General features: G+C 42.0%; 3 protein-coding genes across 3 annotated transcripts; 2 read left to right on the top strand and 1 right to left on the bottom strand.

Annotated features, from left to right (window-relative positions):
- Positions 1-2,180: 2,180 nt before the first annotated feature.
- Bfra_008012 (putative cell wall biogenesis protein) lies at positions 2,181-2,926 on the top strand (the record flags this gene model as incomplete). Its single annotated transcript, XM_037338378.1, has 3 exons — positions 2,181-2,270; positions 2,346-2,451; positions 2,742-2,926. The coding sequence occupies 3 exons, from the start codon at positions 2,181-2,183 to the stop codon at positions 2,924-2,926; spliced, it is 381 nt and encodes a 126-aa protein (XP_037190441.1).
- A 634-nt stretch (positions 2,927-3,560) lies between these two features.
- Bfra_008011 (putative rna-processing protein) lies at positions 3,561-4,609 on the bottom strand (the record flags this gene model as incomplete). Its single annotated transcript, XM_037338377.1, has 3 exons — positions 3,561-4,203; positions 4,410-4,460; positions 4,548-4,609. The coding sequence occupies 3 exons, from the start codon at positions 4,607-4,609 to the stop codon at positions 3,561-3,563; spliced, it is 756 nt and encodes a 251-aa protein (XP_037190440.1).
- A 1,286-nt stretch (positions 4,610-5,895) lies between these two features.
- Bfra_008010 (putative ubiquitin carboxyl-terminal hydrolase protein) lies at positions 5,896-13,878 on the top strand (the record flags this gene model as incomplete). The annotated part of the gene is made up of 8 exons (XM_037338376.1): positions 5,896-6,568; positions 6,623-6,782; positions 6,833-9,521; positions 9,576-9,737; positions 9,785-9,935; positions 9,984-13,628; positions 13,679-13,732; positions 13,781-13,878. 8 exons carry the CDS (start codon positions 5,896-5,898, stop codon positions 13,876-13,878), a joined length of 7,632 nt encoding a protein of 2,543 aa, XP_037190439.1.
- Positions 13,879-17,705: the final 3,827 nt, after the last annotated feature.

The raw sequence follows: 17,705 nt of genomic DNA, 5'->3' as shown, positions 1-17,705 counted from the left end.
AAAAAAAATTGGCTGGAAAGATACGAAAATCTTCCTAGAGCCGTTTCTATTTTTATCCTTAATTGAGGCGTTGAGAAATCAATGCATTGACCCAAAAAAGTGTAATCGGTACAGTCGGCGACGCGGAAGATGACGAGGACAACTGATTAAATTGACCAATGTAAGCTTTTTCTATCACGCAACAATGGAGAATGATCTTCAAGAGTTGCAGCTGGCCCTTGAGCTGGAACCTGCCACCAGCCCACCTGCCAAAGTAATGAAGTGGGTGAAGTTGTTGCAGAAGGCTGAAGATGTTGATCTTATGCCAGCCATATGCAAGTCCTAGCCACCGGGAATACCCCTTTCCCGAAAAGACTTAGTTTGGTGAATGGTAGGTAAGCAGATAGGAAACTATCACCATGGACAAAGATCGATGTGCCAGTATCAAATATTAATAATCTTTTGTCGTGTATCAGACCTTCCAAATGAAAGCTCTACGAGTCTGCCTCGTCCACACATCTTAACCATATCGAAATCTGTAAGAGATTAGAGAATTTCCCATCTTCTCCACTCTATTCCAAGTCTACCGGATTCAAACCAAAGATCAGACCAGGCAATCCACAATTCATCAAACAACATCCGCTCCATGCTTCTCCTCCAGATTTACGAGGTTCGACAGTTTTGTCTTTCGTGGGGTGAGGAGGTGTTATGTCAGATATGTACGAAGTAGCGATTGATCCTGTTTGAAGATTGATTACCTGAAAGCGATATTGAATCTGGATGATTCGAAAATGATTCACTGGCAAGCCGAATGGAGAAATGGATGAAACTCGTGTATGCTCACCCTGGCACAACTTTAGTAGGGACGGCCATGATGTAAGGTTGGGATCATCCACCAACGGCTGTCATTTCAAGTGAAATAAACTTTACCCCCTATCACGTGCGATGTGAACGACGAGATATCTCTTATCATTTAGCTCCACGTTTAGCATATGGTATCCAACTTTGAGGATGCAAATATGACAGTGTTCCTTTCACATACTGCAAGCTCATCTAGCATTTCCTATATCTGTATTGGATTGAAACGGGCCACATTCGATTTGTTATATTACTAATCTTCTCTCTTACATATCGAAGTATCAAAAGCACACCACAGTGTCTAGTCTTGGGCAATCATGTTATTGGAAACATAGTGTTTTGATGTAACGACACTGTTGAGATATGTTGAACCATCTATATAGTTCTCGTGTTTACCGATGCAGTAAATTTCTTCCGGTCCACATGTTTGGCTGTCTGTGAGTGTAGCGCAGCACACAATTCTCATTGAGATCCTACAGCCGGCTTAAAGCAACCAGTACGGTGACGACAATGCTTTTTCGTGTTTCTCATCCACAATTGGTATGCTTCATTGGATTCTCGCGATAGCCATATTACATTTGGCATATGTTTGAGTGCTAACTAGGTCTTTCTGGATTTGTCTTCCTTCTTCATGATCTAAGATTGGCTTGAAATTTGATAGGGAGGATGGAGGTGATGAACTAGACAGAGGAAGGGGTGAGAGGGGGGGTGAGAGGGGGGTAAAAGGAGAGGGAGAAGTTGGGAGGAGAGAACCGAGCAACGGAGAGAGAGGTAGAAAAAGAACGCAGAGATGAATAGCAAAAAGGAGAAAAGAACAGAAATTTACTGCAAAGGTGATGTAATAAAATAATATATGTATAACACTACTCTTCTGTATATCACTTCCCCAGAGCAATTGATCAGCCATTATGTCTTAGACTAAAAGACCCTTCCAAATCTCTACACCCTGTGAGGAAATATTCCAACCTACGCACTAAATACATCTTCGAGTGAAAGGTCTGCAATACCAATTCCCAATTTACACACATAAGTCTATATACATAAAAGAAGAAAGTCAAACAAAAACTCAACCATCCCATCTGTTGATCCTTCAAGATTCAAGCTTGAAGGAATAGCGGGGTCGTCGCTTTAAAAGATAAATAACATACCCCGCATCACGTGCCAACTGCTCATCTCTCACTCCGAATTCAAATTCCCAACATCGTCCATCAACACTCCGTCCACTATCGCCTTCAAAAACAAAGGTTCACAACCATCTCCAAAACTCCGAATATCCCTAACATCCCAGATTCAGTATCGAACCCCAGCTTCTCCTTCCGCCAACCTAAAATACAAAAATAACAATGGCCTCTTCGTCTTCCGAAAGTGGCGCGATCGATTATGCGAATCTTCCTACACCTCCCAGAGCCGTTGCGGATTTTTGTTTGATTCCCGTATTCATCCCCCTTAATCCCTTTCTCTCTTAATCCTCTCTCGTTTTCCCCTGCGGTCAAGCTAACAGACCATAGATCGGTACACCCACAGCTTCGGTGTCGAAAGAAGTAGCTGCTGTTCAGCGATTGATGAAGGCTAGTGGGTTGAGTTATAGCATGCATTCTGCTGGTACTACTGTTGGTGTGTATTCTCTTCCATTGTATTCTTGTATTTTGAAAAAAATTCGCGAGTTTTACAGGGCGATAGTTTCGAGGTGATGGTTTGACGATGCGGGAGCCATCGCGATTGGAAGGGATGCTGTGAAAGATTTCGGGAAATGAAGCTTTATGGTAATGGAAATCTTGCAAGCGCAAGTCCAGATGCAAGCTCGAGTGAGATTATACTACACAGAGATGCATCACAGTAGAAGAAATCACACTTCCGGCTCACAAACAATCATATAAGATACTGACAACCTACCCTTCATATAGAAGGTACCTGGGACGAAGTAATGCGCCTGATAGGTCAAGCCCACACGCTCGTCCACCAAAACGGTGTTTTGCGTGTCCAGACTGATATTAGAGCTGGTACGCGGACAGATAAGGAACAGCATTTTGCTGAGAAGGTTACGAAGGTTGAGAGTTTGCTTGCTGGAGAGGAAGATGGTGGAAGATAGAGAGGGGAAAGGGGGCGGATGGAGAGGTTGAAGAATGAGTGATAAGCGAAGAGATTTGGGAGTTGCAAAGTTGAGAATACCTGAATAGCGTTGAGGAGACGAAGACAAGCCTATGCGAATACCTGGGAATGAATGAAGAATTGAAGTATGCTTGGTTCGTAGATGCTACAGGTTGGGGCAACAGGGGAAGGTCAAGTAACGTGATGAAATTTCATCATGTGTGTGAAAATGATCAAGCGATTAAAATGCACGTGTTTAATCAAGGGTGTATCAATCTAGGTGTCTTTCGAGTCTTTGGTCTGACAGATTAGGAAGACCCTCGACCTTTAAGATTGAAGGTGTATATAAAATTGTGCTTGCTAGGTCTTTAAACAAAAAATATGGTATCTATAACACGAGAAACATCGCCTGGTACTTTCTGCTCGACTTAGGATATCGCATTGTCCCTGTCATTATATTGAGTACCCAAGTAGTGTTTTTTGGCACAGGAGCATGACCGGGCTGATGGTAATCATTCGGATTATATCAAACATCCAAAAGAGATTGTTTAAAATATACTGAGAAATATGATGACTATATTCTGTGGTCGCTGTTGACATCCAGAATATTGCACCGTCTTCGTTATCCATCGTCCTCATTTAGCCTTCACCGCACCAATCGTGGTTTGAATAGAATTAATTTTCGTCTCCAGAAACTCCGCTTTCTTCGCCTCATTCAACCAAGGTATCTCGATTTTCCCCACACAATCTCGGATCAAATCAACCAAAGCCTTAGAATTTGGTGCGTCGTCCAGAATCCCAAGGAATGAAACTCTTGGTAGACCGAGTGCCGCTGCTATTCGAGTTTCGGATCCTTTAGGTAGTTGTACTAATCTTGTGGATGGTTTGGTAGAGTATGATTTTGAGGCTGTGTTAAGGAGTTGGGGGAGATGGGAGTTGAAAATTGGGTGTTGATTGGAGCGGGCGACGAATATGGCTGAGAAATGAGTATGGGGTGGGCTTTGAGTACCCGAGTCGACTTCGTTAGATTGGGGCCGAGTTTCTAGTCCAGTGTCGAGACTTTCTTTGATCTCAACGCCTCTTTTAGATGATTCTTCTAGCATTCGATGGATACTATTAAGGCCTGTGACGATATAAGATGATATTTCAGGCGATGAAGGGGTTTCTGAGGGCCTCTCATTTTCTGACTTCAGGTCTCTTCTCTTGCGCTTCTTGCTCCGCTTTCCTTTAGATGGAGTGATATGATTGGAGCGATATGCTCCAATGGGGGACAGTAAACTACAGAAATGATTAGCCTTGTAATCACTATTAGCTTGGCATTGCTTTCGAAGAATTCTTTGGATAGATACTGCAGAACTCTGTGCATTCATGCCCTGACTGGGCAATTTCAAGAAGAAGAGTGACGTCAAGAAAAATCTCCTTGTAGCACAAATCAATGACTGAAAGAGAATTTCAAGTTCTTGTGCATTGGATTATTTACACACCTGCATAGAAGTTCCACAATGGTTTCTTGATCTTTAAAAGATACTTGTGGCCTAAATTTTCAGATTAATATTGCTCCATCACAAACATGTGCATAGCATATAGCATATAGCATATAGCATTGAATGTTTATTACTAACCAATTAGCTAATGTAAATGGAGTATCCAACTCATAGATGGTTTTACTTTTTCTATACTCCATTTTTTCTTTCTCTTTTTCGCCGTTCTGAAGGGTGAATGTGCTAGATGGAGATGGATTGTGAAGATGGAAATTCTCTATGGGACTATTCAGTTTGATTGATCTCAACTCATTTCATCATGTGATGCATGTATGTTTGTATCGTGATGCCGATTGAGATTTGTAGTGTAGTATGTAAATGATCAATATGTGATGCAGATGTTCAAAACCCTATGGAGTATTTGATGCATCGGTAGAGCAGATAAAACAAACGTGCTAGCTTCCACTAAACACAATCGGGCTTAGCAGCTGCACAGAATTCTGCTTCTCTAGTGATGCACACATGCCTCAGGTTTCCATTTCTCTGTTTGGCGCGTGAACTTTGTCACCTTGAACTCTCAAAGCCTTGCCACTTTTACATTTTGCTTCCAGGCAGCCTCAGCCGATGTGATTTTCATGGGGGACTTGAGAGCAAAACTCCTTGCCGCTTTCACACCCACGTCAAGAGTTATGGTGGGGCGACGAAGCTCTATGACACTTATTCCTACCTAGTGGTGAACTTTTGATAAGAGTTATGACTAGGTGCTAGGTAAATCATCATCATCCAAAACCCTTCTATCATAATCATTCCAAAAATTAATTCACACCAAAAAACTTCTAATATTTCAATTCCAGCCGCCTTCTCTTTTCTCCATATTGCAAAAGGATGTTGATTTTGCTTTGAATAAGGAACAGAAGACAGGTCTCCTTTGATACTTATTCACTTCACTTCACCACAATACAATACATCGAGTTACCTTACTTTTTACCTTACCTTACCTTACCTTAGTTCCAGGTACTGTTCCAATCCGATTTCGTTGATTGCAACTACGTAACTACCTACCTCTCTCTCTTACTTCTCCTCCCACCACACATACACTCACTACACACACACAACAATCTTTTTTCCTTCTACTTACCACCCTCCCCCCCAACAGATTTCTATCGGGAAAACTTTAATAAATGGTAGCTTTCGATACTACATCTTAATCGCATAATCAATCTACTTCAACCTCTTAATTCTTGTCCTACGAATCTACCCCTCTCATTCCGTCATACGGCTGTACCCAAACGGTCAATTCTTCAATCTCATCTCAAAATTCACCAGCCTCAACCTCGTGCGGGGAATATCAATTCAATAAATTACAATCACACATGCGATTTTCTTAGAGGTTCGTTGTGTGAATTTGAACGAAAGGTTTCTTGCCGCTACAGCTTCTGCTGTCCTCGACAGCTTCTATCCCCTTCATTCAATTTCTCAACCTTACCAAATGGACCAAGATTCAGTAGAGTCGTCGCCAGAACGTGCGGTCTCATCAGAGCCTTGTTCGACACACCCACTTCCATTTGATGATAGCGAACAACATTCTGCAAGAAAGCGACAAAAGACTTCCAGAAGTGGCTCGAGAAGTAGGTCGGTCGATACAACTAAAGCTTTAGATATTCTACCCGATTCGATGTCTTCACATAAAGATAATATAGATGACCACCATCATCCTCTCCCACCAAGCACTCCAACGCGTCCTACCACAGCGCATTCTCAAGCGGGCCCAACATCCAGTCAAGTTACAATTAATCTGCGAACTCCTCAACATCGGTTAGAATCGCCTTCCCCCAACTCGCCTTCTCCTATGGGTCAATCAAATATACAAAATACAATGGAAGACGAAGGTACCAGAATAAGTATCGAATCCGAAAGTGATGTTCTATCAACCGTGCCAGCTTCAGTTATTGAAACCCCCTCTTCCTCTCCTTCCGCGGCGGGAGGAAGTCCAGAGGTTGAACTCGTTCCCATCAGTTCCGATGAACCTGAGAGAAGTCCAACCCTTGCTATCATCAATGAGGAGGAAGTATTTCCCGATCCTCTAAATCACTTCCCTTACCAACGTCGCGGAGAAAATCTACTCATGGCACTTAGAAGGGTTACAAACATTTTGCAGTATGGTAAGGAATTCTGCACAACTGAAAGAAGTAGAATATATCTAACATGGAGTCTAGAGCCTATTGACACTGAGGATATATTTATTCGACTTCGAAACTGGATAGATGATTTCTTGCGCTCCGCCAATTCAGATAGTCGCTTGCATGGCGCATTCACTAGATATAGAGACTTTTGGTTTGCCTTCTCGGATTTGATACTTGCATTGCATTTTCGAAGGTTAGTAGTACTTGCAAATACAGAGGTCGCTCCAAGCTAACTTGTGATAGTGTTCGTTTTGGACCTTTCATGTACAGAGTAAATGCACAATCCAAATCTCTAACCCAATTCCTGTACCGATACGCCAAACTCACAGGGAGATTCCTCGCAATGGACGTCAGAACCTTAACATATGATGCAGATCAAACGTCGGAGCTCGTATCACCACAATTTCTTCGCACTTATGCTCAACTACAGAAGATCGATACAGAGTTAACTCACATCGGAAGAAGTATGGAAACATGTTTCAATTGGAAGTGGGACGAAGATACTGCTGAGTTTCAAGCTTACTTCGAGGAGGGTGGCGGATCCATGATTCTCCTGACCAGATACGTCGAAGGCCAGCTGCGGCTTATTCCAAATTATCCAAGACTATTTGAGAATTTGACAGATCCGACAAGATTGGTGGAGAGAATGAATACTGTTGCTTCAGCTGTGACTAAGAGACAGGCCGCACCTGATGTCCATGACGACGCTATGCGAAAGTTGGCCATTGGATACGAATATTTTAATATCATGTCGTCAGGATTGGATTCTATCATCGAGAAAAATGTTACTTTTCTGACTCCTGACGCTGCAACTACACATCTAAGTTGTCTCTCGTATATCTTATGGACTGCAGCATACGCCATCCCTCAAATAGCGAGTGCTCGATTTGAAAGTCAGAAAATGATTAGTCCCGAAATTTCAGACACACACCTCTCTAAGGTCGTTGCTGTCGACTGGAAGGTTTCCGTCCTTCAAAAGCTCATAACATCAAGTCAGATGCAACTTCGGGTGATCGGTGTAACAACTCTCTGTTTGGACCTCGTGGGTCTCTTTAGTGCTCATCGACCAAAAGAAGGAAAAGAAGAGACCTCCAGCAATATCGCAATTCTATCCTACTTTGCAAAGTTCTTATTGCAACATAAGCTAATCGACTACATTGTTGGTATTGGGTCTCACCCCGAAATCATTAATGAAAGTCACAATATTGTTGGCTTTTTAGTAGTAACAAAAACCTACCAAGATGAGCATACCGATACTATCTGGCAAACTGTTACGACGAGCCAGGACCCAAGGGTTGTGGAAGCCATTCTAAAAATGGTTAAGAAAATTTTCCATCTATACGACTTTCCACAATGCCTATATATCTGTCAGAAAGTTGCTGCCCTCCCAATACAGGCGTTCACCGTTGCAATGAGAGATTTTTGCGAAAGCCTGTTCAGGGAACTTGCACACAAGTTGGGCCCTAGGGACCTCGACATTTCTCCCTATGAAATTTGCGTCCGTCTGATTCGTGAGTCTTCGATCACTAGCGATGATTGCCCAAACGGCTATCCTGAAATTCAGAACTTTGCAGCAAACAACCTGCGTGAATTGCTAGTTCACGGACCCGGTCCAGAGGCACGTAATGGTATCTACTTGAGCTGTATCAGAGACATCTCAGAACAATCGGCCACCGCTCCTGGAAGTATATGCGTCATCAGTGCATTACTTCATCAAAGTTTGATGCCAGATCTTCAAGTATTGACCACTCAGCATGGTCTCACAAGATTGATGGTTGCTGAACTTGAATCTAATATAGCCGGGCATCGCTCTCTTGCTTATGACAGTCCTACCAATATTGCTCGTCGCGAGATCATACTACAAATCATTTTGATGGATCCCGACACTATCAGCGCCGAGTTGGGCACACGACTTTGGAACCTGTTAGTGGGATCTCAGTCAAATGACGCCGCCGATCGTCTAGCAGGCTGGCAAATACTGAACAAGGCTCTCCAGAAAGCAAAATTTTCCAATAGATACCTTGCCATTTGTTTCCAGAGCTATCTGCCAAAACTGGAACCAGCGTACTTCTCGGATGGTACTTTGCTCTTCGTGAAGAATGGAGTTTATTTCTGGCTAGACGAAAAAGACAAGGAGTCTCAAGAAGATGAGGATATCAAGCTAAACCTATCGTTCGATTCTTTTGCCATAGAGCAGTTGTGGCGTATAATCGAGAGCGCACCTCAAGGAACAGTCTATGAAATGGCCATCCAAGAGCTTGTCAGTGTTTATGTGGGTCCCTTCGTCCGAAGTCTACCTCTGATCAAAGCACGGGAATTGCATTTAGCATTTCTGACACGATGCTTGAATAAACTAGCAAATGCTGCACGTCAATTAAAGACTTCTAGTACAGGTGAAGCCAGTGGAGATGATGAAGATATAGTCATGGTAACTCCGGAATCTCAAATCAAAGAACAGGAATTACTTTTCACTCGATCACTTGCAGCTTTGCGGACATTTCTCACGGCTTATTCCAGCACCGCACACTTTGCCACTCCAAAGTTGCGTTCTGCTATCAAGATACCATCAGTTACCGCACATGGCACTTCACTCACAATCTTTTATCAAGCATTTGATGAGACTACATCGTCTATTAAGAAACTCACTATAGGCGCGGATGAAGATGCTGCTACATTAGTTGCAAAGTTGCAAAAGGAAACCGATTTCACATCTTGCAGAGTGTTTTACGGTGGAAAGGAGCTCAAACATGAGGAAGCCGAATTATGTAAGTCTGTGCAAGAACTCAATCTAAATGGCCTTGTTCTTGTCAAGCGCCGTGATGAGACAGATCCTATATTACCGAGCAACAAAGGTCCTTTGGAATTGGAGATTACAAGGAAGTTTGATCAAATCTGGAGTTATCTTGGTATGCAAGAAAACTTGGCGGAGCAGGTACGTGTTAATACAGATTTTACGAGCTGTTGTAGTTACTAACCTTGCTTTCAGATATACTCATTCCTCATTCAGTTTCCTGTCTATGACAGAATTCTGCAGGATCTTAGTAATCCTATCGTTCCCTATACCAAGATATTTCCACTAGGACAACCATACAAAGCTCTTTATAGCCTGTATGGATTGAAACAATATATTTCCACTCAGTCTTCAAAGGTATGCAATTTGTCCACATTCAAAAGGTAATCAACTAACTCACGAAGGGGTCTGTCAATAATGCTATGTTTGATCGAGCAATGACTTTACTAGTAGCTGCGATATCGGATCCAAAATTCCTTGACAGTGGTGCGCCGCAAGCAATTAGAGAAAATCTTACCATGCATTTTATCAGCAGTTTCACATCACTTCTTAAAGGTATTGGTAATCCATCCCACAGGGAACTTGTCAACTAATCTTGCATAGACCCTGCTCTGCCCCAATCATCGACGGATCGCATTGACAACAAGCTTTTGGACCGTCTCCTGGACTTGTTATATACCTCCAAATTAGTAACCACTACAGATACCTCGGTTCATCTAATATGGACTTGTATTGAGGCTTTACTTGAGGTAGCCTCTCAAAATTCTGCTTTATGGAGCACATTTGTCAATCACCTGAATGACAGTACCCTCCTTCAAGATCTTCTCCTGGATGACTTCCGCCCATTCGTCAGAAAAGCCGTCTCAAAACACATTACGAGCAAATGTACCTTCAACTCGAATCCGGCTCATGTTTCCCCCTCCGAAGCTTCCTATACATTGTGGCCGATAATAGCCGGATTGATTCCCAAGGCTGTTCAGAGACCTGAACAGTGTGAGGAGACTTTTTCACTTGCACTGACAATATTCAAAAGACTGTTAGAAACACCAATCGATTTAGATCTCAATGCAGTTGCGCAGGAGTGGGGTAATCTACTTCTAGCTCACGACAACTACGAAGACATCGGGGTACCCGAAGCCGCTGATATGATTACACGGGGCTTAGTCGACCTTTTACACCATGCTGTAATCACCATGAAGCAATCCGAACAAAAGCTATCCTGCGAAGCTCTAGGCGCTCAACTTTTCAAGAGACATTTGTTTCCCAATTTCTCAACCGACAACGATATTGGAAGTGATGGACTTATTCCTCCAAAAATCCCACTGATAAATTCCAAAACGCGGAGCACACTATGTGAGACTATATTTGCTCTAGTCAAAGACGATATCACTCGGTACAGAGAAATATTGCAAATATGTGCAGAGGTTACACCTTATGACAGCGAACGAATCAGCAACCCTTACCTTCTTGACATGCCGCCTATGTTTGAAAGATCGAAGTCCGTAAGATCTCCAACCGGTTATGTTGGCCTCAGAAATCTTTCTAATACGTGCTACCTCAACTCTCTGGTCACGCAACTCTTTATGAACATATCATTCAGGGAGTTCATTCTCAATTTACATATCCCTGTCCCGGGTTCACAAAAGCTACTTTTTGAAACGCAACAATTGTTTGCTTACATGCAAAACAGTGTCGTACGATGTGTCGAGCCAGCCAGTTTTGCTGCATCCATTACAACTTTCGATGAACTTGAGATTGACGTTCATGTCCAAATGGATGTTGACGAATTCTACAACCTCATCATTGATCGTTTTGAACGTGAGCCTTTGAATGATGACGACAAACGTAAAGTTCGATCATTCTATGGTGGTAAATTAGTGCAGCAAATCAAGTCCAAAGAATGTCCCCATATCTCAGAGAGATTAGAAGACTTCTCCGCTATCCAATGCGATATCAAGGGTAAAAAGTCTCTCGAAGAAAGTTTGCAGGCTTATGTCGAAGGCGAGGCCATGGAAGGGGACAACAAGTACAAATGCGGGACTTGTGATCGTCATGTAGACGCAGTGAAACGAGCGTGTCTTACTGACGTGTCGGATAACTTGATCTTTCATTTGAAAAGATTCGATTTCAATCTTCGCACACTTGCACGTAATAAGATAAACGACTACTTCACATTTCCACCATCAATCGATATGCGACCTTATAAGGTTGAGTATCTCATGAACGAATCTGGCGAGGTTGAAGAGGACATGTTTGAGCTTGTTGGCGTTCTTGTCCACTCTGGAACAGCAGAATCCGGTCATTACTACTCTTACATCCGAGAGCGACCACAAGTTGATGGCAAAGTCAATTGGATGGAGTTCAATGATGACTCGGTCACGTCTTGGGATCCTGTTTTTATGGAGGGATCCTGCTTTGGTGGTCTTGACTATGGGACTGTTGACGACGTTCCGTTCGAAAAGAACTACAGTGCCTACATGCTGTTCTACCAACGCCGTTCTACATTGATCGCTGCAAACGAACAATTGGACAAGGAGAAGAATGAGAACCCATCGATTGCAGCTCTCGAAGCTCTGCAGGCAGGCCACGCAGCCATGGAGAACAAGCCTGTGATGCGACATCCATTGAAGGTAGCTATCAAGCCCCAACAAGCGAACCAGATAACTCTAGAGAACGAGCATTGGCTGCGTAAATACTGTCTCTACGACCCTGCACATGTTATTTTCATTCGAGATCTGTTTGAAAATACCAGGCATCTGAATGAGACTCTGAACAATGGGAAATGCTCGGACCTGCATGAAGTTGAAAATAAAGCCATGTGGGTTGCAATGTATCATTTGGACCAAGTCGTTGGGCGTATGAAAGATGTCCCAGATATCGGAACATATGCAAACATCTTACGAGCACAATGCCAATATTGCGGAGAGTGCAGCCGAGACTTTCTCGATTACCTTTGTAAATGCACAGATTCTTTCCGTTTCTTACTTTTGAGATGCCCTGAAGCCGTGGTACGTTCAGAAGTAAGTACTGCAGTCCTCGGAGCAATGGTAACGGTTAAGAATGTGATTAAATATGCATATGGTTTAGGCAATAATGGAGATATTCGTGCCGAGGATCCAAATCTACTTCATGCGGTGGTCGCTGCCTTGATTCGACTATATGAAAATTTTCATAACAACATAAGAGCTTGGCCTGAATACTTCGGTTTGCTCGCCAGCATTGCTAACCTCGGGAACCATGAGGCAGCAGTTCTCCTCGACTCTGGATTTCTCATGAAGGCGATCGATATCATCTGTGCGGATACTACAGATAATAATTCCCAATTAACACGAATGCTTCAAGCGATTGCGAAGAGAAACTTAATACAAAGGCCAGTCTCGTATGATAGCGTCATTGACCTTCTGTCTCGACTTATCTCAACTTGCGACCCAATGGCTCCTGAGTTTGATCAAGCCGATTCTCGATTCAAGCTATCCTTTGGTGATCATGCATTGCCATTCTCATGGGATGAACGAAACCGAATCAATTACCATTGGACGAGGACTAATGCCCACATCCTTACCGAAAAGCTTCTCATGATTAATCAGAACCAGCACGCGACGAAATTAATTATCGCCACACTGCTACACTTTCCGGTTTCAGAAACTTTTGATCTTGACCGATACATGTATTGTGCAATCACTCACGGTATTAGAAGAAACAGTCAATCGGGATGGGGCCCATTTCTGAGAGCCGCAATATTATATTGCGAGCATTCAGAAAATCCAAAAGCGATTCATGACATGGCCCTTCATGTTGCCAGAAATGCTAACCACATCGAGAATAATGATGGATCAGAATATCTCCAATTCTTCAAAGACCTCCTCAGTTTGCAAAGCAACATGAATGATATTTCTCAAGAGGAAATCACAAAAATATGCCTCCATTCGACTCGTCATTGGGTCCCTGCACTTCTTACTCATTACGAAAGCAATGTCAGATCTGATACCGAAGATTTTCTTGGGGAATGGATTTTCAATTTGGGTATCGAATTGGACCCCGCAGATGAAACAGACCTGACGACATTCAGGATCCAAGAGACTCAAGCATTGGGTAACGCATGCTTAGAATATCTTCATGAAGTCTATATACGACAGCGGGTGCAAGCAGTTACAACAGTTCTGGTTAACATCGAGAATGTTACTAATCTTTGCTTTCCATACTTTCAACCTGGACCAGAGGCCGATCGTTACAAACAAAACATGGATTGTGAGTCAACACCATCGCCATCAATTGTAAAAATGACTAACAAATTTTAGATCTTTGGAGTAGTTTGAGGAGGTTCATGGTCGAAGAAGAAGATGATGCTTCTCGTAAGATATCCTAGCCCTCTTTTTAAAGAGTTTACTGAATTTTAATAGCATGGGATAATTCCGAAGATGATTATGCATCTGATGATCCCATGGATCCCATCACCGAAGTCGAGCCTATAGATAGTGAGTTGGAGGCACAACTCTAATTCTAATATCTGAACGACTTCTTGTGATAACACTACCTTCAATTTACTTCTTTCTTCCTTCTTTTGATTACAAGCTCGTGAAGCTTTCAAATTCTTCAGTTTTACAATGGCGTATCGGGTGTTATTGAACGATGGGATCAAACAGTGGCCGAACGAATCGAATATTGATTGCGACAAGTTATACAACAGGCGTTATATCTGGCGCACGATTTTAGGGATCCTGCAACTTAGCGACACTGGGATAGGCTTTTACCACTTTTGATGAAATGCAATCGGTTAAACTGGGGTTTGGTTATGAACAATGGGAATTGGGAATGGAAATGGGTTGGACTGGTATTGGCCTGGGTTAGAGTAAATGGAGTTGGTACATTGGGCGGGATAAATCACTCATGAGATTTTTTATGTTTTCTTTCTGTGATTTTAGCTTCCCTTTATCTTATGGATGGCAAGATGCAGAGATGGATGGATGGATGGATGATTAGATGATGGATGGCGTTATGAGTCTATCGAACATGAATCTTAGGACGAATGAATTTGTGCGAAGTGGAAGATGAAGGAGAATATGATAGGCAAAAGGGAATCATGGTGATGGTGTGTGAATATACTCGGTTTAGCTGAGTGATAAGGAGGGGAAGAAGATAAAGTGCTTACAGACAAAATGATATCTTGCTTTGAGGATGCGATAGATATTATTGGTCAATATTTAATCGCACTTCTCAATTGTGTGTTGGTGTTTCGAAGTGATCTATAAATGTACTTGATATGGGATGTTGCTATGTATTCTAGCTGGGCTTATTGCAATCATATTGCAGGTTGCAACTATGACGGGCGATTTAGTGAGTGGTTTTCTTGTTTGAGATTGAACAAAATTGTGAAGAGGTAGATATTCGAGGTGATCTAAATGATTGGGGAGGGGAGGAATGTATGACTATTGCGAGAGTAAAGATCTACTAACATTTCTCCTTATCAAGGTAAATTTGGGATGGGAGAAATTGTATGAGCAAGAATGTATTCTTTTCGTGTCGGAGGAAGGTAAAGGTTGCAAGGTGGAAATGTCGGCACGATACAGGCGGTATTCAATAGCGTCGATTGTGGAAATAACATTCTACAAAATGCAACATGTTGTCAAGGAACGAATCTAGCTGTCTATCTCGTGGAGAATTCAATTCGGAAGTCGGAAAATGAAGAATGGCTAGAGCTGTTCTTGTAGACTTGTTGACCGTTGGAACTAAATTCAAGAAGATAGATGCTAGTGTGTCTGTGGGGTAATTGTGGGGTATGACAGGGCTGATCCAAGGTTACTTGTGCTTTGTGTTCTTGAATATACATAGACATCTACCTATTTAGGCAGGTAGAGTAATTTTACATTTGTAAAGTAGGTACCTAGGTAGTGTTCAGGTGAGATGTCTACGTTGAAAATATCATAGCAAGACTATGCTTTATGGATTTGACTGTAGTTCTTTCCAATCAATTCTTTAGAGATGGAAAGTTTACATGTGTATAGGTACAGTGAGCTCAACTAGGATCCGCTAAATCCCGTTTTTTCACTTCGGGTACTGTAAACTTAAGAAGGTGTAGAACAGAGTGACTACTGTCTTTCTTTTGGCTAGCAAAATTCCTTATGATTGATAAACATATTTTAGAAGTATTCATCCTATCTCTGTGGTTGGAGTAGGTTTCAGCCCCTCTGGTTCCCTCTTTGTTGCTTTCTTCTTTTTGACGGGGTCTAAAATAATGTAGCGCGCTTATGCACCTTTTAGTTTCGCTTATTGACGACGACGACGATGACGACGACGATGATAATATAGAAGAGTGAGAGTACACAGCAGAAAACATAGCACTCCTGAAATCGAATGGCTTTGTTAAGAATAGTGTGTTTTACATTTGTATGAGGGTTTAACAGAAATGCACCAACACATCTTCTGCTGTCGTCTATAATTGTCGAATCGTCATAATTTGTATGTATTGTTTATATTGTATACGTGTAACCAATCCTATGTAGAGCGGTCTAGCATACCTCATTTGATACGCTTGTTGCCAGATCGACCATTTCTACTATTCAACCAAAGATGCAGCTGTCGAAGTATAATCCGCATATGCATTAATTTCCCAGTTACGGAGAATGTAGAAGATCAAGCAGGAGGTTTGCGTAGTCTTAGGCTTCATGGGGGTAAGTGTACCGAGTTGACAACGCGGAAGCACTCGTGTATAGCTATAATTTTATCGGCTTGGTCAAAGTGAGCCAGGACTTGGATACTTTGCTGTTTATTCAAGAAATCTGCTCGCATGTCGATAGGTAATTGTTTCAATGCCATTGCCTCGCTTGAACATATCAGAGTCAGATTCTATATGAACCTCCTACTTATGGAGTGAAGGAATTGATGCAACATTTTCAACGAATTTGTCTCATTTGGATAATGGAGGATAATCAAACCATGTCACTAATCCCCAATAACTGATTGAATAATTGCTAGAAGTCTGAGAAATACTCCATCGCTCACTCTTTCTTGTGATTTATACTCCAGATATGTATCACCATACTTCTCAGATGATTATTCTCAAATCATCGAATAAGTTATCCCAAAACCCTCCGCGGCTCGGACTAACAATTCAAATCTCTACATTCCTTAAGGAGGAAGTCCTGTAGTTACCAAGCGGCAAGATAAAGATGAATCTGAAGTTGATACCGAGATAGATAGAAGTATTGTTAAGAGACAGTCGAGAGGTAATTATCTCACTCGTTGAAGTCTGTTAGAATACTCATATCATAATTACCATTTCCCTTAGCACAAAGAAGCGATACTTAAACTAGAATAAAAATCGAGCTCCCAGAAATCCATAAACTCAGAATACTTAACCTAATGCAAACCTTCTTGGAAGGATATTCCGCAATCTAGACAGCTTTTAAAGCTTCATACTAATTTGCCTTCACAATGCACTTTCAAAGATGCGGAGTATCAATAGTCTACCGTTGTAACTTTGAACGGCTTCTTTATTACTCCAGTCTCAAAAACCTGTGAGCATACTAGGATTAGCTTGCGTTATCCTCGTGGATACGTATGAGCAAACAGATCTTACTATGTACCGCAAGCTCTTGCTGAATTTGCAGATCATCAGAGAGTCATCTGCTTGATTTAAGACTCCGCTCAAGTTGATTTCAGCAATGTAAGAATCATCGAGTTAGACTCGTACACTCCTCAGTAAAAGGTTTATTTTCTAGGGATTGACCTAGTCTGGGAATTTCGGCTATCTCTCCTTAAAGAGACATAGGCCAGATACTTATCTAGCAACGCATAAGAGCCCAGAGACAGTGAAGGATGTATATCAAATCGAAATATGCGAATTCATCAATTGTATCAAATTACTTAAGCCAGCCAGCAAGCGAGCAAGAACCTCTTTCAATACAGCGACTACGCGTAACGACATCACGCGGATAATACTCAAAGTACGAGGAATGAAATTGGAAAGTGCATGGTTAACGAGATATTTCTTTTCAAGACAAGGAGTTTGAGGTTGATGAGTGAGGAATGGGTTTAGAGATACGTGCTATCTATTATGTAAACATGAATAGTTTGCGGGTTGAGGGAGAAAAAGAAAGAATGCATGGAGATTACTGGTATTATGTTGTACAATTAGTACCCAGTTGGTTACAGTTATTTCTTTGTGGTTTATAAAGTACTTACCTACCTATCTGTCTTTCATACGAATAATCGAATCCGTGTGATAAAAAACTATCGTTACCTCTTACTCTTTTAAGAAAAAGAAATGCATTACTGATATGTTCTAAGAAAAGATACTCGACATACACATGTGTACACGATGGTCTC

This window comes from Botrytis fragariae (assembly GCF_013461495.1).
Source record: "Botrytis fragariae strain BVB16 chromosome Unknown tig00000112, whole genome shotgun sequence".
Taxonomy (NCBI): domain Eukaryota; kingdom Fungi; phylum Ascomycota; class Leotiomycetes; order Helotiales; family Sclerotiniaceae; genus Botrytis; species Botrytis fragariae.
The sequence above is the reverse complement of the archived record's forward strand: the minus strand, read 5'-3'. Positions and strand labels throughout refer to the sequence as shown.